Genomic DNA, 24,611 nt, shown 5'->3' on the forward strand with positions numbered 1-24,611 from the left:
GATCCGGATAATTTAAGTTTGTTAGGTGTGGCTGGTGATGGCGCTATCAATGTCTCAATCAACAATCCTACTTCTAATTGGACCACACCACAAGAAAGGCTCTAACTCAACTAATTATCAAAGACCAAGGGCGCCATCTTGTGTTCAACTGTGAAAATATATATCATTGCACAGTTCATTATGCCAGAATCCCCAAGCTACAGAAATATGACCATATCTGTAATATAGGTAAATGTAAAATATAATGTGGTAATAATTGTTTTGCTTTTTTTTTTTTTTTTTTTAGATCAGATGTTCGCTTAGTAATGGCAACTTATTCCATAAAATCCATGTATGAATGTGAATGTGGGAATTTTTATGGGTCACCTGGCAATACTTGAGTTCCCCAACATAACACTGGGTAAAAACCAAGGACATAGGGTATTCCAGTATTTGTGACTATAATCTGGTTGCACTACATATAATAGCCATACAGTATAATTCCTGACATAGGCCGATTAAAGTTTCACCTTATGATCTAAAACCAAGCAGATGTGTTTATTTGAAAGCTTTTCAGAAACCACATGATAAATCTCCATTACAATTTACTGCCCTTTTAATAGGTAACAACATATGTTCCAGTTGTTTTTACAGAACACAGATGCTATAAAAATAAGAATGTCACAATTCAGTCATGTGGGTAAGTGCTTGTAAAAACTACAAATAGATTTCATTTAGGTACAAACATAAAGCAAACACTTTAGATAGTATATTACTTAATAATTTAATTCAATTTGTTCAGAAGTGAAGTTATGTTTTATGGTGCACTCCTATTCACCATTCCCCAAATATACAAAATATTAAAACAAACCATGTCTTTTGACAGATAGAAATGCATGTCTCTCATTTCTGAACAACTTAATTTAATCAGTTTTGAATCAAACTTAATGTAAGTAAAAGGGCATACATATCTCGTCTACAGAGCATACACACATCAAATTTGCATACTAAAAGTTGAATCCCTTTTAAACCAAAAATTTAAATCATGTCTGAGGTATTGCATAGTTTAGTAGTGAAAAAGATCTATTAAATTTCAAACATGATATTATTGCTTTAGTTTAGTACATTCTTCAAAAACACGCTATGCCCTTCAGTATCGAAATATTCAAAGTGAGAGAAATTCATAATAACATTTTCCTAACACTCTTCACTCAGTATTGAGCCATATCTCAAACAAGTTGCAAAACAACTAATTAATTAAAGTCTATGGAACTTTCAAATCCAGTGCACAAACAAACACACAAAGAGCAGTAGTTTACCAATTAGTGCAAAACGTAAGATAGCAATGTTCCCTTCCTATACATATAAAATGCTGTTAGATACAAAATAAATAGTCTATTTCTAAAGTTATTTTTGGCACTACATACATGTCATGCAATATTTTAGCGTATATGTTGATAACTTCACTGAGGTGGAGATGAACAGTGCAGTTCTGTAAGTAACCAGCAGAGGGCAGTGCATCCACGATATAGCTTCTTATGCTAGTGTGTTTTTGGTGAATTTGTTCCTGCTGCTCCTTTTGTAAACCTGTATTTTGCTTGTTTTCTTTGCCTTCTTGTTTTCAACTGCTACATCATCGACTCCTGTTGAATTTGGATGTAACAGGCCTGCACACAAACACACATTCAATATGTTACATTGACAATAGCAACTGTATCAAAATTAGGACTACACAATTAAGGGAAAAAAAAACATTTTCTGCATTCAGATTTGCAAATTATGTTTTAAAATTTTAATTCATTTTACGTTGCACATTTTATTGCCATACTGTGGAACATTCCAGACAAAGCAACATAGTGCACCTTTGGCATCTTAGTATAGCTGTATTTGCTATATTTGGTATGCATGTCATTTAAAAAAGACTATAAATGTGTTGGAAATTAGATACTAATCAATGCTAAAACTAATACTGAAATTAGATACTCATCTGAGCAAGTACTGATACTGCAAAAAATCACACTAACAGGAGATAATTTGAGCTTTCCTGAACAGTTTTAGTGTCATTTTGTTCTTTAACAGAAATAGTAGAAATTCATGGTAACAAAGAAAGCACTATTATTTTGTGTATGAAAATTATATTGGTAAAAGAGCAGAATGTTGTATCCTCACTGTGGTATTGTAATTGGTAGCAAATATTGAGTGAATTCCTTAGTATGGAAATTGAGTTTGAAATATTTGTATCGTGACAACACTAATACAGATTAGGGAAAGTAATACTGGTAATCTCTCATTGGAGATAAACTGTAGATGAACCCTGAACCAGAAAAGTTACATAGTGCAACTAGACTAGACTCAATGACATAACTAAGCATTAGACATACTAAACACCAGATACCTCACCTTCAGTGTAGTAAACATGAGCCCCATCTCTCCATGCTCAAGATTAGGATCCATCAGATCTTCAATCAGACTGACTTCGGCTCCTAAGTTCCTGATCCTGAAGAGAAGGAAACCATTAAATCTGCAATGTCTGTGAGCACTTAGATAACATTAGAGAGGGTTTAAAATGGGACTGACCTGGCTCTGATCACCACATACAAAAACAGAGGAAACAGGTCGTCCATGCACCACAGGAAGTTCTCCTCCACCAGGGGTTTTACTTCCTGTGTCAGCTCCTCGAAAGTCTTCTGTATCACCGTCAGTTTGTCCGATGGAGTGAATGTAGTGCTGCCCGGATCAAGATTTTTGGCATGAATTAATGAATGGTGCATATAATAATGTCAGGATAATGCTTAAGATAGCCACAGTTCTGTACCTGATCTGTTGAAGTGTCTCTACAGCTGAGACGTAGCAGGCGTCTTTACTGCTTGACACAATCTGTTAGACATAAAACAGCAAGAAAACAAACAAAATAATAGTAGCAAAGAAATATTACAGTAATAAGTCTGTACACAGTGTCGCAACAAACCTGTTTCTTCTCTCCAAGTATAGACATCCAGACAGGCCAAAATTTCCTGCATAAAAAGAAAAGTACAAGTTAATCAAAACTTAAACCAATTGTTTACCCCAAGTACCATCTAAAAAAAAAAAAATTGGCCTTAATAGTACCACCAGGTCAAAAACAGGATTATTCTAGGTCAAAGTTATCCTTTTTTTTCATTAAGGGCTACATATCAAAGCATGGACAAAGCACAGGGCCAATGGAGGGCCATAGACTGAAGAACACTGAATAACTGAATATGTGCATTTTTAACATGTTAAAATGAGCCACCGGAGCTTTAATCAAGCTTAGATTCTCAAAAGAACACACTAAGTAATGAATATTGGCTGAATATTGCCAGTTCTAGATATAAACCAGGGCACAAATAGTAGTACACAACTGATATAATACTTTTAAATGAGGACCAAAGGGACAAATATATAGATAAAACTGAAGGAATCCACATACCACCTAATGGAGTTTGCATATTACCAGTGATACATGCACCACAGTTTGAGACCCACTGGTTTAAACAATCCCAAATATGTATTGTATTTTGTATAGTGTTTATTTTTTAGACCTTGTATGGAAATGAAGTCTCTGCAGCGTATTCTAATATGTTAAAATGCTGTGTAGAAAATTGCATTGAGCTGAGGTGGTCAGAGGTTGTGAGAAGTACCAGCAGAGGGCAGTGCAGCCACAAGAGATCTTCATAAAGAGATATGAACAGAAAGTACCAAAAAATAAGTTAAAGCTTGTTTCTATTATGTGCTCAAACTCACTCGTTCACCCCTAAGAAACTGAGCAGTGCTTGGTCTGGAGACTTGTTGAGTCGGAGGATGCGTTCCCAGTACTTGGCCTCGTCCTGTTCCTCCTGGAGACCGTACAGAGTGAAGAGAGGAGGGTAGAGACGCGGGAGGAGCAGAGGCAGCAGCAGAGATGAGCTGCTCACCACCACAACACTGACAAAGGAACAATGAAAACATAATTGCAAAGTGTTTTATTTGTCGTAAAATTATTTTATTAAAGAGGGGGTATTATCCTAAATTAATCTTACTACCATATTATAACATTTCCTCATCAAAAACATGTCTGAAGTAGTTTTCTGAATCATATGTGTATGTTGAAGTGATCTTGCGGTCTCTCACAGGAGGTATTTGAACCCTCCTTTTGATTAGATGCATGATACCATGTCATGTGTACCAGTACCAATAGTTTGACTCACCATTGCTCCATTGTGTTAGAGATGAAGGAGTGTCTGCATCTGGTGGGAGAGGTTGGAGGATCAGGGATTACACTGCCATCATCTGGTAATCCGGGGAATAGGAACCTACAGTCAAATTGAAGTAAATTGGGATGAATGGGAAGAGGGAAAAATATATTTGTGTAGACGTTGAATGAATTATTTGTGCATACAATATTACCTTTCAAATCAAACAAATAATATCCAGTCTTTAACGTAAATTCAAATCAGTTTATTGCAATTTCTTCTGATATTTAAGAATTATGAGTGTATTAGAGGTGCACACTGACCTAACAATGCAGTCAAAGTGGGTGAGGTAGGCTTGGACCTCCTGAACAGCCTGTCGCAGCAGTCTGCGGTTTGATCCCACATAAGTCATTCTGTACACAGTCACTAAGGTCTCTACAAGCCAGCCCAGGGGGTGCAGAGGGGTCTCACATGCCTGGGACAAGAACACAGGTCAGGGACAAGGAGAAAGATTTAAAGATGCACTGTGTAACTTAGATCAGTTCCCATGAGCTGTGGCTTTGCTTGGAATGTTTCACTGTATGACCCTGTATTTATCTGTGTTGCTTTTATCCAATTACAGGTGGTTTTATTGCTAGTCGATGCTATAACATCTCCATGGAGACAAGCAGATGGTGAACTCTCTACCAGAAAAAGTTACACAATGCATCTTTAAAGTAAGTACAATGACTATATCAATTAAGTCTTACTTTAGTGAGGTATCTGCGGATGTGGTCGTAGTTTGCAGTGGTGACGATTTCTTCATGTTGAGGAATTAACTCCAAACTCTCCAGGATTTTACTTTGGGATTTACTGAGGTCTGGTCTGGATGCACATAAAAGAAGACCATAAAAAACAGACAAGCTCAAAATAGCTAGCTTCAATAAGACTTTGTATATTTCTTTATTTCATTTTAACTATCTGCAAAGCAAATCAAAAGCTTGTCAATAATTAATGTTTATAAAGGACAACCAAAACTAAACCTTCTATCATTTTAAGACTAAATTATGTTATTATACATTATTGACCACATCACTCACGTTTGTCTCCTGGTGGTTGTTATGGTAACAGCGATGTTGTCCCAGGCGACAGTCCTCTGTCCTGATCCAGGTGCCTCACAGCCCAGTCGACCCCAGCACTCATCAAAAACACACACCCATCTCTGAGCTGCAGGCACCACGTACTGTCCCAGTGCACTACAATATACACAATACAATTACAAATATTATCTGTAAATTTGTTTTTTTAATATATTGTATAAAATATTACAAATATTTTATTAAGTTCATCTTACAGTGTGTTATTCCTTTCTTTGTTCGTAGGTTCATCTACCGCAGGTTTAGAAAACGTCCCGGTAACTTTGAGTGAAGCCCATTCTCCACTGAATTCACCATCAAAGAAGTCACCATTAGCCAAGTGTAGGAGACCCTAAGATTATATAAAGTTATAGTTAATTATACATCACTAATAGGGGGTCCCAATGGAATTCTCAGATTGATAACGGCACTGAGGAGCTGCAGACTTTGGGAATGGTTGGTACAGTAGAGAAAAACTATGGATGTTACCTTTCCATTTATAATCCAGTTATCAGAAAACTCTCCATGGAAAGTTGTGTCATCATCTGACACCAGCAAGCCTGAACCCTGAAAAAATAAAGCATCAATTCACTGAAAAAACATCTGTATTAGAGATTTGGCCTTTGCCTACTATAAAAACCAATAACTAGACAAGAGACTATATGAGATTTCTAAAGTTTTCAATGTTTTAATGATCTTACGCTCATCTTGTTCTCCTTGAATGTCCCTTCAAAATACAGGCCATGTTGAGTGACCACAACTGCGTTTCCATGGCGCTGATCATCCACCCACAATCCCATATATTTCTGACCACTGTAAATACACACAGTCTAATATATAGTCTGGTCAAAAATATTAACACTCGCACAATGATGTTATAGCAGTACCTGGTGATGTCATCATAGACCCCATATCCCATCTTCTTGTCGTGAACCCACTGCCCAATGAAAACGCTAGAGGAGGAGCGGGCCAGTCTCCCAGAGCTGAGCATCCCGTAACCATGGCGCTGGCTTTCAAAAAAACAGCCCTCGTACACCTCTCCTGCAGCATATCTACAAGAAACACAAAGTTTAGTTAAAGGTTGTATGGAGGATTTTTTTTGTTTCAAATTGTCAATGATAGCATTATAGAGGTGCAGTAGCCTTGTAATTATGATGACCAAAAAAAAGAGAATAAAAATTAATCAACTCTGGACGTGGTGGGGCCAGCTAAACATTTGCCAATAGATAACAACATTGCCTCGTTATCTGTTAGCTGACAGGCTGTTAATCAAACTCCCTACGTTTCTAGCGTAACTGACTTGCCTGCGCGCTGCCGTTACGTGGTTTGCGTACGCCTGTCACGCAGTCCACAGACGCAAGACGCACAGACGCTGTTTACTCCACCAACGCAGCAGTTCTTAGCGGCTTTTTTTGACCTATATCTTCCTCGCAGTTAGCACAAAGTTTGTTGCAATGGCAGACAAGAATCCAGGAGCAGTTAGCCGCAAAAGAAAGTCCGTTTTTGAGATTGCTGAAGAAGAAGACAAGGGGAAAAGCAGCGAAGCCAAACTAAGGTGATTCTTGAAGATTCATTCCAGCGATGGCGCAACTGAAGCAGATGCAGGGTCTAAAGACTGACACACTGGTCGCCAAATTACTCCTGGACAGGTCACTTCTGCTTATTATGAAAACGTACTTTATTTCCAAGAGCTAGTCAAACGTTTTTCAGGACACGAAAGTGATATCCTATGTCTGAAAACGTAATTTTCAATGCAAAGAAAGAGTCCGCTTGTTGCTGCGTGTTGTAGCTAGTTCATTCGCACTGAATCTCCGCGCCCCCTCTCTGCACCCCTTTCCTGCTCCTGTCCCCGCTGCCCGTTCCGCTCTTCCCCCTGCTCCTCACTTCTCCGGGCACGGAATCTCCGCGCACCGCTCCCCTCTCCTCTCTCCTCTCCCTGCTCCCCGCTCCGCTCTTCTCCCTGCTCCTCACTTCCCGTCCGCGAACGAAATGTCCGCACACCCCCTCCCCCCGCTCCTCACTTCTCCGCCTTGCCTAACCAACACTGTAGTTAGTTGTTTACAAGTCATGTGCAGCGCACCGGCTGTAAACAAACCTGTTTCTGGCGTAAGGAGGAGGAGGGAGGAGGCGTTTCTACGTAGGGAGCTGTAGGGGAGGGGGGGGGGTGCTTTCACGCATGAACAACATTTGAAAAAGGACAAACAGTCGCTGGATTTCTCGTTCCTTGGAAAATCCTCTATACAACTTTTAAGTCACAACTTTGAGATCAGACAGTTTGACAGCAGTAACTAAAAAGTAACAGCTGTAATGAAAATGTCTGTTAGAAAGTCAATATAGAGCACTCACTTGTATTTGCCAAAACCATGGATCTGTCCATCTTTCCAGTGTCCATGGTAACAGTCTGCTTTATTCAGTGCCTTGTTGGGCATCAAGCACTCACCATAACTAAAATGAACAATGCACTAATTAAAAAACAATATTTTAAGGTTTATCTAGTTTAGTTGCAAAAACAGATACAAAACCTAATATTTAGAAAAAATTATACGATTTAACTAGTAATTGAGGTGGTTCAATATGTTTACAAAAAAAAATCTTAAGCATTAGAATAATATGATACTGACCCATCCTCTAATCCATTTTTAAAGTTCCCTGTATAGGTCTTTCCATCGGGCCACTTCATGGTTCCTCTGTCAATAAATATAGTTAAACAGAAAACATTCTACATTCTGTTTGTTATTTTAGTCTTTACAATTAACATATGTTTATCAGTAACATAAATATTACTACACATATTCACCTTCCATGAACTCTCCCGGCCTGCCATTGTCCTGTATATTGTGCGTCTTTGAATCGTCCCTCTCCGGTAAAGGTGTAACTGGCCGTGCGGATCATCGCTGTTACGCCCGGTGATGACCCATGACCTCCTCCTCCAAGCACCTGATCAACAGCCTGGTTCAGAGCCCGCAGCCACTTGTTCTACACACATGATGAAAAATAAATACTGTCAAAAATGCAACTCTTTGTAAACAAATTGCTTATGAAATTTTGTACAATGTCATGTAAGTTCCTGTACTTGATTTCTCCTGTTTTCTAACCATGACAAAGGGAGCTAGTTAAGTTCAAACAATTAGCTGGGATCTTAACTAATTCCTGATTTTCCTAAATTATTCCTAAAATTAAGATTTTCACAATTGTCAAGGAGCAAAGTGCACATATACACTGTTTTGATGTAGTGTTTAGTAACAAAATTATTTAATCAGGTACCTTTAAATTCCAATTATGTCAGTTTGTGAATCATAAATGTACCTTTTCTTGTGGTGTAGAAGCCACGAGTGTGAAATTCTCTTCTGGACATATTATTTTAATGGCATCGCTGTAAAAAAGATTGAGGCAAATGTTATTAAAATAGTAGGAATAGTGGTTGTTATAAAAAGTATCGTAAACTCACAGGCCATTGTTGTTTTCAGTAACTGGTTTTACCCAGAGACAGGTCAGAGGGTAAATGTGATAAGTGGAAAACTGTGAACAGAGATGGACAGATAAAACATATCATTTACTCCCTCATGTGCTTGTGACCTTTACACTATTATTAAATATGTGCATTATATTGTCCAATATTACAAAACTGTCAGTATGGTTAAACAGATTAAATATTGTGGTTTTGTGGTAAATTGCTGCTTTCAGTTTTGAAATAGACAAGAAAAAAATACATGACCCAGACCACAGTCCCCACACCGGAAGTTTCATGTTAGTAATGCCATGCTCAGAAAATGTTGATTGCTTGGTCAAAAAAATACCATCATAAACTCCACTAAATTCACAGAACTGTTACAAAAATGCTTCAAAAAGTCATTGATAATATTTTGACAGACTGGGAGAACAGGGAGAACAGAACACAGTACATGTGTTTTGGGAATATACATCTTTTCAGATGTTAGAATGTTGTAAACTCCTCAAAAACAGATCTGGAGTTGTGTTTTGTTTCATTCACACATTCTTTATTATTAGTCTGTCACATTTCCAAAGCTCAAAATGCTCTGTTCCACCTTGTCATGTAATTTAGTGGTAGGTTTAAAGTTATAACTTATTTTAGCCTCAAATGAACAGCTTTACTATTTTACACTAAATTAACCTTGTTGCTTTTATTTTTGAATATTTTTGTTTTAATTTTTGTTCAGTTGAGATTGTCAACAGAAATATCTGCTGGTAACGAAAAGTGAGCATGTTTTAATAAGACTAAAACAATAGCTGTAACTTCAAAGTTAGGAAAATCCAAAGGCTCAAATGATAAAAAATTTAAAAACCCAGTGGAGACCTTCCTGTATTACCACATGACATCACAAGGTGTTTTTAGTTGGAGAGAAGAACTCAGCCTAAATATGCAGAGTTTGTGTGTTAAACACATGTGAATGAAACAAAACACAACTCCAGGTATGTTTTTGATGAGGAGACAATATTAGAAAAATAAATCAGAAAAGAGTGTAATATGGGCCCTTTTTACAGAATCAACAAGGAGGAACTACCTACTCCACCACCAAAGGAGAATCAGACACCTCTAAAGCTAGCCAGAGTTAAAGGCTCACTATGTAACTTTTCTAGTGAAAGGGCTGCCACTTCCTTGACCATGGAGAAAATGTTTGCCAGGATGAACTACGTATATGGAGACAAGCAGGTAGCAACAGCAGGCCAGGTTAAAGGTCAGATCTGTGGAGAGATCCTGCTCTCAGTAAGAAAAATGCCTTTCAAAGTTTCATGCCATACTGTGGAACATTCCAGGCAAAGCAATAACATATTCATGAGGAAAATCAGGTGATGTACCTTCCACAAGAAAAGCTGCATAGTGCTTCTTTAAGATATGAGGGATCAACTTTACTTTCACACCATATACTATAAGATTTCATGTAAAATGTCACACAATCTCAACACTGGAGTAAAAAGTATGCATCCAGAGTAAGGTAAGGTAAAGATGAAGAGACTAAGCCCAAACACACACAGTACTTACAAAACTCTTAGAGGGAATAGTGCCCTGAGTGAAAGATAGTTTATTTACACTTTATTAACATATATTCATTATCATAGTATAGATAAAAAGTTAGTGTTTAGGAGTTACTTACTTGTGTATGTACTAGAGCATCATTGAACAGAATGAACCAGTGATTTGAAAAGCGGCCAGCGTTCTGTAAAGTCAGATTTCTGTGGCTGCTCTCACAAACCACGCGGCGATGAGGGAGACGCAACACCTCCTGAAGAAAAAACACATTTTATAAACTATAATTATAACACATTTTAACTATCACTTAATGGTAAAGGCAATTTTTGATCATTCATTGAAGCAAGCGTTGGTTCTCCAGGCCTAATGTTACTGTTACTTTAATCTACTAACCATCTGGGACAATCTCACTTAAGGTAAATTAGCTGTGCAAAAGCAGTGGTCATAAAGTTATAACATCAAAGCTGATGTAGTAGTAGTACTCACAGTAGTTTTTCCTGAGTGGGTTTTCCAAAAGTTGCACGTCATTTCTGCCTCTTTTTTCTTTTTTAACAGCGATGACGACAAAGACTCAAACTGACCACAGCCCTGATGAAGGCACTGGTACTCTGCAGTGAGCTGACAGAGGGACACAGAAACTAAGATGTAGTTATAGTTTAGATAATATTTAGTATTTAGTATATTTTTATAGGGTTGATTCTATGGCCAGTAATAGATTGATAATGGCCAAGAATCTACTAAAGAAATTCTTGGTCAACAAAAGATCAAGGAATTTATATTGTTGTAGCAATTCACTGTACAGTAATGCAACAGATAACAGCACATATATTGCATAAGTTTATATGCGTTCCTAGCTGAGGAAACAAAAAAGTAAAAAAAATAACAAGAGAAAGCAATGAGAGAAAAAAAATTATAATAATAATTATGTAAATATGATCTCACCACATCGTAGCAGGCAGCCAGTTTGAGCAGCAGTCTGCTATAGTGGTGGAGCTGCTGCAGAGGCCAGTATAACAGTGAAACCAGGTCCACCTCATCTTTGCCTGAGTCTGAGACACAGAGCTGATGGAGATCGCTGTGTTTGGATCCCAAACAGTCACTGCACAGAAATGGACAAGAGATTAGCTTCAGATTATCTTACATGCAATGCTAATGATAAAGGCCCAGTCTACTAATGCTTTACTATTGCAATGAAGTCATTAACAAACTGCTGCTGTTACTACCACAAACAAAAGTACAAGGCCTCTTACTGGACAGATTTGATCCCATGATTTTTAGATGGTAGTTTGCTACCCATTTCAGTTCATTTCACTCACAATTAATGTTTAGGGTGTGTTCACACACAAATACTGCTTCAAAATAGTGACTAAACTGAGACTAATCCTAATACTAAACCAGAACTAAACCAGGACTACACCAGGTAGTCCACTTAAGTTATTTTTATTATCATTAATTTAAAAGTGTATTATAAAGTATTAATAAATACATAAAAAGTAAAATTACTTTGAGAGTTTCTGAAGGGACTGAAATCCACCCATGACCTGAAAATCACCTACAGAAGAGCAATACCTGGAGAGACAAGAAGTGTTATCTCATTTACATTTTGAACATTGAAGACTAAAAGTTAAAAATGGACTTCACAATATAGTGTAAAATTATATCCTACTCTTTAAAAGTGTCCAGGAAGTAGTCCATGCGGATGATCAGAGGAAGGGAAGTGACATCACAGCTCTGCAGGTCGTACAGGAAGTAGCTGAGGGCTGCTGAGTGTCGTCCAATCAAGAGCTTTAAAGGGGTGAACTTCTCACAAACAGTGAAGAACAGACGAGTGCATGGGTCTCCTAAACAGGGATTCACACCCTCTGTAGGACATACAGTATGTTAAGTAATTCAGTTTTCTGCACAATTTATATATAATGCACATCTTAACATAGGGCCGCACAATATATTGCAATAGAATCAGAATCATAAATTGTACCAAAAAGAGTTTTGTAGTTTAGACCTCTACAAACATGTTCTGAAATGCATGGGATTTGTGTATTAGTATAATCAATACATTACACAGTCAGCTCCTGGAGTTGTTTAAAATGTGCAAATGTGCACTCTGAACCGAATACTACTTTTTATATATACGGCAAATCCAGTCGCATTACTTGTCAGAAAAAACAAAATTAGATTTTTTTTTTTTTCCAAAATTGTGCAGCCCTATTTTAAAGTTTGAGCCAGTGACCTCGTGTGCGCAGGGGAGTGAGGAGGACCTTCTTGACGCTGCTTAACCAACAATAGAACTGTCTTTCTCTTGAGGCAAGCTCATGAATCGCTGAGACAAAGCCCATGATGTTTTGGTCTGAAAGAAGTGCACAGGTCTGGCCTCCGCTGCGAATGCTGCTGATGTAACCTATCTACAAAGACACAAACAAACAGCATAGTATTAAGGTGGAGTTAGACCAGTTCACATTCTCACAAAAAAGTAGGTAAACTAAAAAAAAATTTCAACCAATTTAAAATGTATATAATATATAAAATGTTAAATTTGCTAGTAATTTCTAAATGGCTTTATGTTTATCCAACACTAAGTTATCTAAACATTTTAATTAATAACAATAAGCAAAATCCATCAACAGAGTAAAATGAATTGCACTGGACAGAATAGAGAATTAACAAATTAGTAAAAATAATAAAACAATATTAGCTCAACAAATCCTTATATTTCTGGGGGGAAAAAAGTCCACTACTGTACATGTTTTAGCAGTACAAACCTCCATGCAGAAAGGCATCAGAGTGGGCCTGACAGTGTAGCTCTCAGACCTGTTGGGTGACTTCTGATATGACCTTTGACCTTTCTGGGGTGTATCACTTTCCTCTGTTTTTGGCTCCTGCTGCTGCCCACAGTACAAGAGCACGGGCTGCACACAGTCTCCATCCGCCAACAGTAAAGAGTGGCTCTGTCCCGCTGAGGCATCCCAAACTCGGATACCTTCAGAGAGCTGCAACAATAAAGTATGAATCTATTTAGTTTGGCCACTTTCAGGGTATATACTACATATTGGATTTAAAACATGAAATTGAACACATAAAGCTACACTATGTAACTTTTCAGGTATAGGGTCTCCATGGAGAAGTTCTTCCTTTGCCTGGATTGTTCTATTAAACTTATCTCCATGGAGTCAAGCTGGTGCCGCAACCAGTACAAGTTACAGATCAGGTTACTGTGGAGAGCTCATTCACAATATGTTTTCTCCCCCTTGTTTTTTCCCAACAATAAAAGTGTCAAATAGGATATTAATGCCATGCTGTGGAAAAATAAACATGTAAAGCAATAACAAACTGGTGGCAAACCCCTCGAAAAAAAATGCCAAAATATCACTTTACCTTGGCCTGTTTTGGGACTGTGACTGGGCTGTTAACATGACCCAGCTGACCACACATGTTACTGCCCCATGAGTACACCTAAACAAATACAAATGTTAATACTAAACATATATTAAGTTACTAAATACACAAGATATTGTTAAGAAAATAAGTGGCACATTTTAAGGGTGACGCACAAAAAACTGAACATTAAGTCTGAATTCAACCTTCCATTGTAACAGTTGGATTAGAGGAATCATGAATGTACAGTATATTTGTGTATGTGTACAGTCCCTGACAAAAGTCTTGTCACTTATCCATTTTGTAGAAACAAAAGCTTATAACTTGACTTTAAATTAATCGATTGGTTTTAGAAATGTCTCATATGAAAGCTAAAACCCTCCCAAATTATGCTCAATTTACTAAAAAAAATGTGCTTCACTGAAAAAAGATTGATCATTTAATGAACACAGAAAGGTCAGATTTTGGCAAGACAAAAGTCTTGTCGCCTTGTCATATGATGCACCTAATCCTAGATTACAGCCTCACCTGTGGTCAGTTACTGATCAATCAGTTAGTGGGTGTGTATAAAAAGAACCTCAGCACACCAGGCCTTCACATCAACTGCAACTTGACCTCTGACAACATGCCTAATATCCACCCTGAGACCAAAGCATTAATTATCAAGAGGCTGAAGACCAGATCCACTGCTGAGGTGGCTGACACCTTCAATGTGTCTCAGCGTCAAGTACAAAGAATAAGAAAAAGATCTGAAATGACTGGAGATGTTTTTGACAAGCCCAGGTCCAGCAGACCCCACAAGACAACTGCTCGGGAGGACCGTGTGTTGATTCGAAAATCCACGGCCAGCCCCTTTTCCACTGCAGCAGAGCTCCACCAGGCCTGGTCACCTCAAGTCCCTGTGTCAACCTGAACAGTTTGTAGAATTTTGTCTCGAAATGGCCTCCATGGTCGAATCAGTGCACAGAAACCAGCACTAAACAAAATATGTGCAATAACCTGGAAAATATCAGAGACATATTAGCTCCCTCTTACCACATTCCCAAACATAAAAGGGGGGTCAAATTTTGCAGCAGGATGGTGCTCCAACGCATACTTCTATCTCTACATCAAAGTTTCTCAAGGCGAAGAAGATCAAGGTGCTCCAGGACTGGCCAGCCCAGTCACCAGACATGAACATCATTGAGCATGTCTGGGGTAGAATGAAAGAGGAAACATGGAAGGCAAAACCAAAGAATCTTGATGAACTCTGGGAGGCATGTAAGACACTTTCTTTGTTATTCCTGATGACTTCATCAACAAATTGTGTGAATCATTGTCGAACCGCATGGATGCAGTCCTTCAAGCTCATGGAAGTCATACAAGATATTAAATATGGATCTCACAGCACCACTACTTAATTCACTGACTTTATGCAACATATTTTTGTATTTGAAGTAAATTATTTGTTCAATTTTCTGTAGGCGACAAAATTTTTGTCTTGCCAAAATCTGACCTTTCTGTGTTCATTAAATGATCAATCTTTTTTCAGTGAAGCAAATTTATTTTAGTTTACTGAGCATAATTTGGGAGGGTTTTAGCTTTCATATGAGACATTTCTAAAACCAATCGATTAATTAAAGTCAAGTTATAAGCTTTTGTTTCTACAAAATGGATAAGCGACAAGACTTTTGTCAGGGACTGTATGTGTACTCAGTCTCATGCTCACAGTTTAATGTGTGTGTGTGTGTTTGTGTGTGTAGGTGTGTAGGTGTGTGTGTGTGTGTGTGTGCATAGTTGATTGTGTGTTGATTTGGAGGTAGGAACAGGGTACTTGATAAGGTACAGGAATTGTTTTGAACTTAACTTTGTATAAAAAGTATATAAATAATGTTTGATAAACAGATTATTACCTCGCAATGTGCAGTGATGGCCAGTGAATGGTGTGATCCTGCGACCACTTTAATCACCTCTTCACCAGTCAGAGGTTTGATGCACAGAGGCTGAAGTCTGAACAGAAAGTTAAACAATAATTACATAACATTAAGCACCTCTTTGTTTAAAGTCCACATACTTTATTATGCCAATTTGTGTGATCTATGTTATAATGTTGTTTCCTCATCAAAAACATACCTGGAGTTGTGTTTTTAACACACAAGCCCTGTTCTTCTTTCAAACAGAAAACACTCTGTTCCATGTTGTGACGTCATGTGGTACTACTGGAAGTGCTCCACTGTGTTAATAAACTCCATACACCTTCACTGGAATCATTTGGATATTTTCAGCCCTGTCTCTACTGAACAATAGGTAAAAGGTAGCTGTTGAAAACAGCTTGAAAACTACAGCGTCATGACATCACAGAAATGTTGAGATGTTGACAGACTAATAATAAAGAATAAAGAATAAAAATAAACATATGTGAATAAAACAAAATACAACCCCAGGTATGTTCTTGATGAGGTAACAATATTCTAACATGGCTTAAAGCTCACAAGGGTCAATTTTTGCATAATATATGACCTTTAATAGTAGAACACATTGTCCCTGTTCATGTCCTAACCTGGCCAGCTGATCTCCATGTCCCAGCTGACCCTCGGAGCCCCGGCCCCAACTCCACACCTCAGTATCCAGGCAGGGCAATCCGTCTCCAGCCTCCTCTGACATGCCTGACCTTTGACCTGTACAGGACGTCCTACAGGCACAGTAATGGTGTTGCCGTGGAGACCCTAAGAACAGTTACATGACCTGATCCAAGTCCTGATAACAACGTATTCCCTAAACCACCACATACCAACACAGCAGCCTTTGTTTGGACAAAGAGCAAAGAATGCAAGAGTAACTGTAAAATAAATATCACTGTTCAACATTATGAAAAGTATTTTTAAGAAAAGGATTTGCAGTAAATTAGCCATTCCATCAAGAAAGCATGAGTTCCTTTAGTGTTAATTTAGTGTCAGCCATACACAACTGATATATAATGTACATTTGAGGATAAAATAAATTGTCAAAATATGCTTTAATAACTATGCACACTACAATAAAAAAAAAAAATCTTCAACATTCTGTAACTACATACACACTGAATATTATCCATTGTAGCAGAGGGCAGATGACAAACCTGATGTGACATTATAGCTCAAAAAATATTGACATAAATGTAATTTTTTACTGCAACTATTGGTGCACTGAACACAAGCTTTGGGTTTACCTCTGCCATAATCAGTACTTACCATGAGAAGGGATCCCGGGCAGTGATCGCCTCCTGTACTGTGTAGATTTCTCTCTTATGTCTGAGAGACTGGAGCTGTTCTCCATATAAAGAGACTGACTCTGCTCCCGAAGGCAAAGATGCACCTCATCTACGCCAACGGGGGAGGATGAGTAAGGCCCAAAGCTGCTAAATAGGGAAACATAATTGTGAATTTAATATAGGGCTCTGCAGTTAATCAAATGAGATCAAGATTCTGTCATTTCTAAATTTCAATTAAATAGTTAGGCTTTTAAATTGAGGTCTACCTCAGAAATTTGAAATTTTTTTGTGTTATCATCTGTATGTTTATTTGATTTTCTTTTACCAGTAGATGGCAGATGTGGAACCTGTTCCCCTCCCCCTCACCTGGCCTTTGTTCAGGCTCAACTATGTTTCTGGTCTTCCTACAAGACCAAGATACTACACTTAGGGCTGTCACGGTAACTGCAAAAATGAATCGCCGCCTGCTACACCACACGACAGGAGAAATTCCCCAACCATAACAGCCCCAAGTACACTATCAGACAGCAGTAACGTAGATAGCATCTAGTGGTGGTATGCGAGAAGACAAGAGGGGTGGGTCCATTTTATTTATAGATGGTAACTTTAAAATGAAAATTAAAAGACTGCATAACGTTTATGTTCAGTAAATGAATATTAAACAGTTTTAAGTTGTTTTGAGCACGACAAAATAAAACACCATAGATTGGTCAGTAGGGGGTAATTATTTGTGTAATATCCCCCAGCCCTACTTGAATCTTAATTGTTTTTAGAAATACAATAAACTACACTTGGCACAATTGTCGACCAAGTTTCTTCTTACTGGTTTGTTTGACTTTTAGGCGGAGATTCGTCTTTGTAGCTTGAAGAGTACAAATCTGAAGATGGTGTAGAGGAGGCGCAGCTGTCAACTGAAGAGCAAAGCAAAGGAAATCAACTTTAGAGCAAAGAAAATGAATGAAATATTTAAGGTGCTAAGAACAAAGTCAAAAGTAAACAATGATGCAATGAGCAGGATAGCTGGGGTGGTATGAAAGATAAACCACTTCTTTCCTTCACACATAAAGATGGAGTATTGAAGAAAATAAAATAGCTATGAGTCAATGATTGCCCAGACAATGCTGGAATCAACCATTAAATGACTTGTGAATGGCGAAATTGTGAGTTCTCAAAACATACAACCATAATTATTTCCTGATTTACTTATGTTTTATGTGATAGAATATGTGTAAAACAATTTCTGATTGATGAATCTGATAGGAAATCAAATATTAGTCAATAAAACAGTTGCTTACCTGATGCACTCATTGATTCTGTGTCAGTGGAGTTGGGGGTGTGAGGTATTTCTATTGGATGAACTGAGAGTTTGTGCAGCAGAGTCTGGAGGTCCTGCTCCTTTGAGAACTTCTTTTTGTTTTTCCAGTGAGACGAAGGTTTAAGACTGAAGTCTGTTTGGTCTGACAATTCATCAAAGTTCAATTTAGTGCAAACAGAGTTCCTGGAATTGTTAGGAATCACAAAAATATATAGGTTAAATTGTGGAATCTGATTATGTCAGAATTTCAAATTAAGGGCTTTGGTCTATGAATCTTTATTGAAAATTTACTGTTTATTAAGGATCCATGTTGAGCCTTATCATTATTTGTTAAAGACTAGCAAGACAAACATGCCATATAAATATTTTCAACTGATAACAATAACATAGTGGCACTACTTTCTGAAGCTATTGTGAAAATATCAGTTATAGTTTATATGTTGACTGAGAATATTTTAAATATTTTAAACTTTGTGCCAATTTTTGTTTTATGTGGACAATCAAAGTAATTACAAGACTATTAACCATAAACAAGATCCACCTGTCTTGCAGCTCAGTTTTTAGCTATAAGGATTCTAATGTTGGAGTCACATGAATGCAACCTTAGACCAAATCTATAAATATATGAGAACATATTTAGGAGCAAATAAAATACAACTCAACTGTTCAGAGTGTGATTTGCCCAGCGAGGCGAGTGGCTGCCGTACAGACCCAGTGCTACTGTTGAGCGGACTTCTGCCTGCTATTTGGCTCCTTCTGGAAACACTCCTTCTGGGACACTGGCAAAACAAACCAATGAATAAAACCTCTTCATCTGACTCATATTTACCCGCAACTGTGCAAAGCTGAAGGCAGGTGTTAACAGCCGCATGTAGTATGAATGCTGAACGAGTGTTTGTTTATCAGTTTACAAAATGCCGTCAATGAATAGGAGAAATATCAAAACTTCATAGTGCGACCATTCTTCCAACTCTCATGTGCCACAGCAGATTTTGTGCTACTGCCAAGCCAAAATAAATGGTGAGAATTGTATCTGGCAAACCATTCTGTGTAAAAACTATGAGTTATTAATATAATAAGTTTTCTACGAGGTCAGTTTTCCATCATGTACTCCATGTGATATAAAAGTCAGTAGCTTTAGAGAACTAAACAATAAAAACACATTTATCTAATTTATATGCTGCATATAGTGCATTTCTCCACAGTGAGATCAATTTCAGATTTCCATTCAGTTTATAATTTGTAGAGCCATAATTCATAACAGCAATCATCTCTCATGGCTTCACAAATATTTTCTTTCAGGACAACTAGACACACACAGTCACACAAACCACATCAATATTAAGACAAAACTAAGCCTAGAACAGCCCCAAACCTTCACCAAGACTAAACTAGTCTCAAAGGAGAACCAAGGCAGAACACACCTTTAACCAACAGAGGTAGTTAGTAAATGAAGCAGTGATAATCAGTCAATAGAAGACAAGTAGACAGTAGGGATGGGCATGATTAGTCGATTAATCGATAATTGATCATTAAGAATTTCATCGATTACGTAAATTTTAATCGACAAACCGAATGTAGGTTGCTGTGCGTAGCGTGACCAAACAGGGGTCCGTACATGTGTCTCTCTGCACTCAGAAGGAGCGAGCAGACACAGTCAGTCCACCTGCAACGTACCGAAGTGCACATGCATATTTAACGATGACTTGTATAAGAAATTCCACACTTTCCGTTGCGTTCGGGACAAGTGTGAGTCCATGTGCACAGTGTACAAAGCAGCACATATGTTTTGGTGTCCAGTGGGAAAAAGCTTTACCAGGTGAGAGTCGCGCAATGTCGATGACGAGTCCCCACCTCCCGTACGGTGTCCTTGTTTTGACAAACGCAAATATGGTCACACTAACCTGTATTCCTTTGAGTCATGTCTTTTAATCCGACAGAAGTTGAACCGCATCAGCGCACAAGAGCTGTATTTTTTATCTTCGCTTAGTTTATGCAAATTAGCGATGCGGTTTAAGTTTCGTTTCTGTGAGAGTTGCGCAAAACTGAATTAAACACATTATAATAAATGGGCTGATGTGGCTCTAGAGTGGTTACGGATTCGGTTTATTTGTCGTAAAGTTGAATTTATTTATGCAGATTAGGAGTACAGATAGTAATAATAATGATGATCATTTTAATATAAAAACGTTAATGATTAATCGATAATCGATCGTTAATTCTCTCGACGATCGATTAAGAAAATTTCATCGAATGCCCATCCCTAGTAGACAGACCAAAATTCACAGGAAGAATACAAATTAACTCACATTATTGCATTTTAGCTATAATGTATTTCTGAATTATTTCAATTTTAGGAAACACGGGCCAAAGATGCACTTATTATGAACTGTATCAGACTTGTACCTCCCCTGTAGAGACATCCGACAGCTCGACTCCAAGCGGACAGTAGTGAGAATCTTCTTCAGCCACTGACGCCTCCATTTTTTCTGACACAAAACTGTGACCCGACGACCAGCGCCGCTCCCTCTTCACTTTTTCTACAGTTTTTGGAGTACTGCTGAGAGGCTGAGAAAGACTTCTAACCAGCGCCAGACTGTGGTAGGCCCCACAAGCCACCTGCAAGAGCCATAATCAGCAAAACCTCTGCATACTTCATATTTTGGACATTTTACTTGGCTGTGAAGATATTGTGGAATCTACCTGGATCACATGTCTGCCTGCCAAGTGCTCCACCTGGACAGACAAAGCAAATATTAATCCAACCGGCAAATTTCAACTCTGCTCAGTGATTCTCTAACTTTGGTATGCAGGTACGCACTGTGCTGGTGTTCTCAATTGAGTCTTATATTGACTTTTTATTGTGTTTTTGCAAAATTTAGTCTTGAATTAGTCTTGTAATACTAAATGTAGAGAAATAAAGCTGCACTTTTTTGTGGAGGAGGGTACATGTCTCCATGGAGCTATTACTTTCCCAGGAATACTCTACAGCATGGTATTGAACTATTCATGTACAGGAAAACAACTAGGTGACCCCACCAGGCCAGGTCAGATCTGTGTAGAGGTGAGCACGATTAAGAATGCATGAATATTTTTGAGCAATATAAAACACCTGTAACTGAATTAAAGGTTTAATGCTATACTGTTATACATTCCAGGTAAAGCAACAACAATTCCATGGAGACAAGCAGGTAACGGACCCCCACCAGAAGTTACTTAATGCACCTTTATATAATTGGCACTTGCAAAGCCAATTTTGGACCATTCAAAACATATTCTTAAATACAGTGCCAAACGAACCTTCTGAGGTTTGTAAACAGGAAATGTTTTGGTGACGAGTCCCAGCTGACAGCCGCTGCCCCAGGCCCACAGCTCGTTTTGGGACGATAAGGCCAGACTGTGCTCCCGTCCACAAGCCACATCCACGACCCGCACTGCAACCGGGGGGACCACCTCACTGTCCACCACACTCACCACACTGGGCTCTGAGACTGCAGGACACAACAGCAACAAAGAGGGGATTATATATATGGCTAGAATCAGCAATGGGGGTTTGAGTATATAATATGCAAATGATTAATACTGCTTTTGAATCCAAAATGTCACAGGTAATCTGAATAAAATCAGGTGTCATTTGCTAAATTACAAACACAAAAGGTTGTGTTCACAGGATATTGTAAATCACCCACAGAATAACACTGAGCTGCAGGTCAGAATTCTATGGTAGAATTTGTCTTGTAACTGTCAAAATACAGATGTGTTGTAGTTACAGGGTCTATTCGCATGAAGCAAAAAACAACACCATCTTTACAGTACAGGGTTGGAAAATATTGTAACATCAAATGAATGAACTCCCTGACTATCCTATCTTAAAGGACAGTAGATGATACTTTAACTTTACAGAAGTGCCTCTTACCTACCGTACACTGTATGCATCTCTGGTTCATTGAATGTAAGTTATGTAAATCACGGTTAAAATAAAATGATGGGAAAAAAAAACAACAACACCATAATCCTCCAATGTCTTTGAACCTGACAATAAGGCCCATGAGTCCAATCCCACCTGTGATGTTCGAGCTCTGACCACATTGTCCGGCTGTGTTCTCGCCCCACATGTAGACACTGCCCTGAGCGGTCACTGCTCCACAGTGGAAGCCCCCCGCAGTGACCCGCACCACATCCCTCCCCTGCAGAGAGACCTCCAGGACTGGGGCAGTCAGCGGGACACTCAGCCCCCTCCAAAACAGTTCCCCAAATGAATACACCAGACCTCCTGGAAGAAACCAACCACAGGAAATAGAGTGAAAGTGCTAGAAATCAATGAATATTATGAAAAAAACATTGTAGTCTAATGCAGTATTTGGACCTAGGGGAAATCCAGTTCAATTAGGTTTATTAAAATTATGTTTACATGACTACACACATTGTACACTTCTTTTGACCAAAACTAATAAAATCATTAGTTATTTAGAAAACAGAAACCTCTCCTGACTTGAAATGTAACTACTGCCTAAAAATGTCAACAACACAGTATATGAAATGACTGTAATAGATACTCTGTTGTCATCTGTTGCTATGTTTTGTAAAGATTCGCCTAATCTGTTTTGATGACAGATCAGAGCTGTATGTAACTTGATCCTATTCCTATGCCACACTTACCTTGTGAAAGCAGGAGTCCATGGTTCTCTCCCAGGGCAGTTTGCAGCACAGGCCTGGACAGGAGCACCCTCTCTGGGCTCAGCTGCTCACCGTGACCCCCTGACTGCCACACATGCAGTAATCCACGCTCCGGAGGTGAGGGGGGGTGGTCTACCTCAGAGCTAAAATCATATACACATTCATATTTACAGTAACAACACTATAGCACTAGTCAAACAGGAAAGTAATCTCCTGATAAACACATTTTTGGTCAGTTTCACCGCAAGGGAAAGTCCAAAGGAAATGATTTTTAGGCAGTCTGACAATTTTTGAATTTTACTTTAGTTGTGCGATTTGTGAGATGAAGTGCAAGTGCATGCCAGTTCATCCATCGAAGAATCGTTTTCCTCTTTCTTGCCCTGACATGTAGTGCATTTAAGGGAGTGGCACATTGTGTTACTGCCTATGCTTACAAAGTTGTAACTGGACAAGGAGATGAACATGTAAGATGGGGCAGAAAAACAGGAGCTGGCAATTCATGTACCAACAAGTAATAAATACCAAGAAATAATCTGAAATGTCTAAAACAGGGCTGCAAAAATAACAATTACTTTAGTTGTTCATTAGTCAGTAATTACAGTACACTGACTTTTGTCAATTCAATCACCTTTTTTATTTAAAAAAATATTTTTAACTCTTCTTTTTATTTCTTTTTGACAAATTGATTTAAAGATAACAAGGTCTTTGTTATGAAAGTCTTTATGATAATCCTAATGAGTGGAGTGGTTAAGTCATAATTATCAAGAAATCTTGACTACTAGCACCCAGAATCACAATTTGATTTGTTTTTATTCATCCTGTACTGTTACTCATGTTCTGTTATGTTCTTGATTTTGTGTTTTCTAGATGTGTTCAGTGTTGCATATTGTCTTGTCCGGAAAGAACGCAACATGACAATTTCAGTCTGTTTTTGTCCATTGTAGATGCACTTTGTGCATATTACTTACTTCTCCTCTGTCCTCTCCATCATGGTGGACAGATAGAGCCACCGGACAGTGTACACATCCTCTGATTCTTGTGTTGACTTTATTCCCAAGGATAAATCACTTTCTTGGCAAATATCAAATGTGTCATTGTTGCTCTTCTGGATTGATTGGTTTTATTTTCAGATACCTGTCAAAAGTTCAAAACAAATAACTTAGCTAATGTTTTTTTCACATACTGTTCAAATCATATGTATGGTATGTGGTATGCAACAGTCTGCTAAAGTAACTGGCAGCACAATTTATTGCAATGTCACTCAAAGGACATGGAAATTCCTTGTACAGAAACAAAAATATCACAAAAACGTGCTTTGCGAGTTAATGGCACAGTACACCTGCAAATAATCTAAGTAAAGCGCATTAACAGAAGATTAAGCCACGTTTCTTAACATTTTACTTTCACAGGTAAACACAAAGCTATACACGTTACTACGGACTATACAACATTAGAAATCGCGTTTTGAATACAATTGCATCTAGTTTTCTTTGACATTGGGCGTGGAGATTGTGATCAGCAAGTGTGGGAAGAGAGCTCTAAGAAGTTTGCTAGCTTCGGCTAAAACAAGCTAAACTTACCATTTGTTCATCGATGTTGGTGGAATATAAGGCGACAGTTTCGGTAATAGCTATTAAAAAGTGTTTCCATTATTGAGCAATGCTGTGTTGAAATAAAAATGAACCGAAACGTGCGTTAATCTGTGCAGCGCACAAAAAGCAGAAGTTGACAGTTCTATGTTGTT

General features: G+C 38.2%; 1 protein-coding gene across 3 annotated transcripts; it reads right to left on the reverse strand.

Moving 5' to 3' along the window:
• Window positions 1-510: 510 nt before the first annotated feature.
• On the reverse strand, window positions 511-24,610 carry LOC110156135 (alsin-like). Of its 3 annotated transcripts, none has more exons than XM_055149633.1 (41): window positions 24,448-24,610; window positions 23,836-24,001; window positions 22,850-23,010; window positions 22,254-22,463; window positions 21,491-21,681; window positions 20,894-20,926; window positions 20,597-20,809; window positions 18,854-18,969; window positions 18,171-18,373; window positions 17,699-17,786; window positions 16,856-17,019; window positions 16,186-16,351; window positions 15,539-15,635; window positions 13,647-13,724; window positions 13,034-13,261; window positions 12,505-12,676; window positions 11,941-12,136; window positions 11,778-11,843; window positions 11,217-11,373; window positions 10,761-10,892; window positions 10,399-10,527; window positions 10,287-10,310; window positions 8,733-8,803; window positions 8,591-8,657; window positions 8,082-8,260; window positions 7,906-7,971; window positions 7,631-7,729; window positions 6,172-6,336; window positions 5,986-6,097; window positions 5,774-5,851; window positions 5,503-5,636; window positions 5,249-5,404; window positions 4,919-5,033; window positions 4,493-4,644; window positions 4,185-4,289; window positions 3,742-3,921; window positions 2,948-2,993; window positions 2,795-2,856; window positions 2,557-2,706; window positions 2,380-2,476; window positions 511-1,646 (listed from the first exon to the last, which is right to left on the reverse strand). In XM_055149633.1, exons 2-41 carry the CDS (start codon window positions 23,856-23,858, stop codon window positions 1,608-1,610), a joined length of 4,920 nt encoding a protein of 1,639 aa, XP_055005608.1. In that variant the 5' UTR covers window positions 23,859-24,001; window positions 24,448-24,610; the 3' UTR covers window positions 511-1,607. The 3 variants fall into 3 exon arrangements, with proteins under 3 accessions (XP_055005608.1, XP_020775979.2, XP_020775981.2); XM_020920320.2 differs by having other exon boundaries at window positions 16,856-17,022; window positions 24,448-24,609; XM_020920322.2 differs by lacking the exon at window positions 10,287-10,310 and having other exon boundaries at window positions 16,856-17,022; window positions 24,448-24,609.
• Between the last annotated feature and the right edge of the window lies 1 nt (window position 24,611).

The sequence above is a fragment of the Boleophthalmus pectinirostris genome, unplaced genomic scaffold (genome assembly GCF_026225935.1).
Source record: "Boleophthalmus pectinirostris isolate CB_2022bp ecotype Guang Dong unplaced genomic scaffold, ASM2622593v1 HiC_scaffold_1, whole genome shotgun sequence".
NCBI classification, from domain to species: domain Eukaryota; kingdom Metazoa; phylum Chordata; class Actinopteri; order Gobiiformes; family Gobiidae; genus Boleophthalmus; species Boleophthalmus pectinirostris.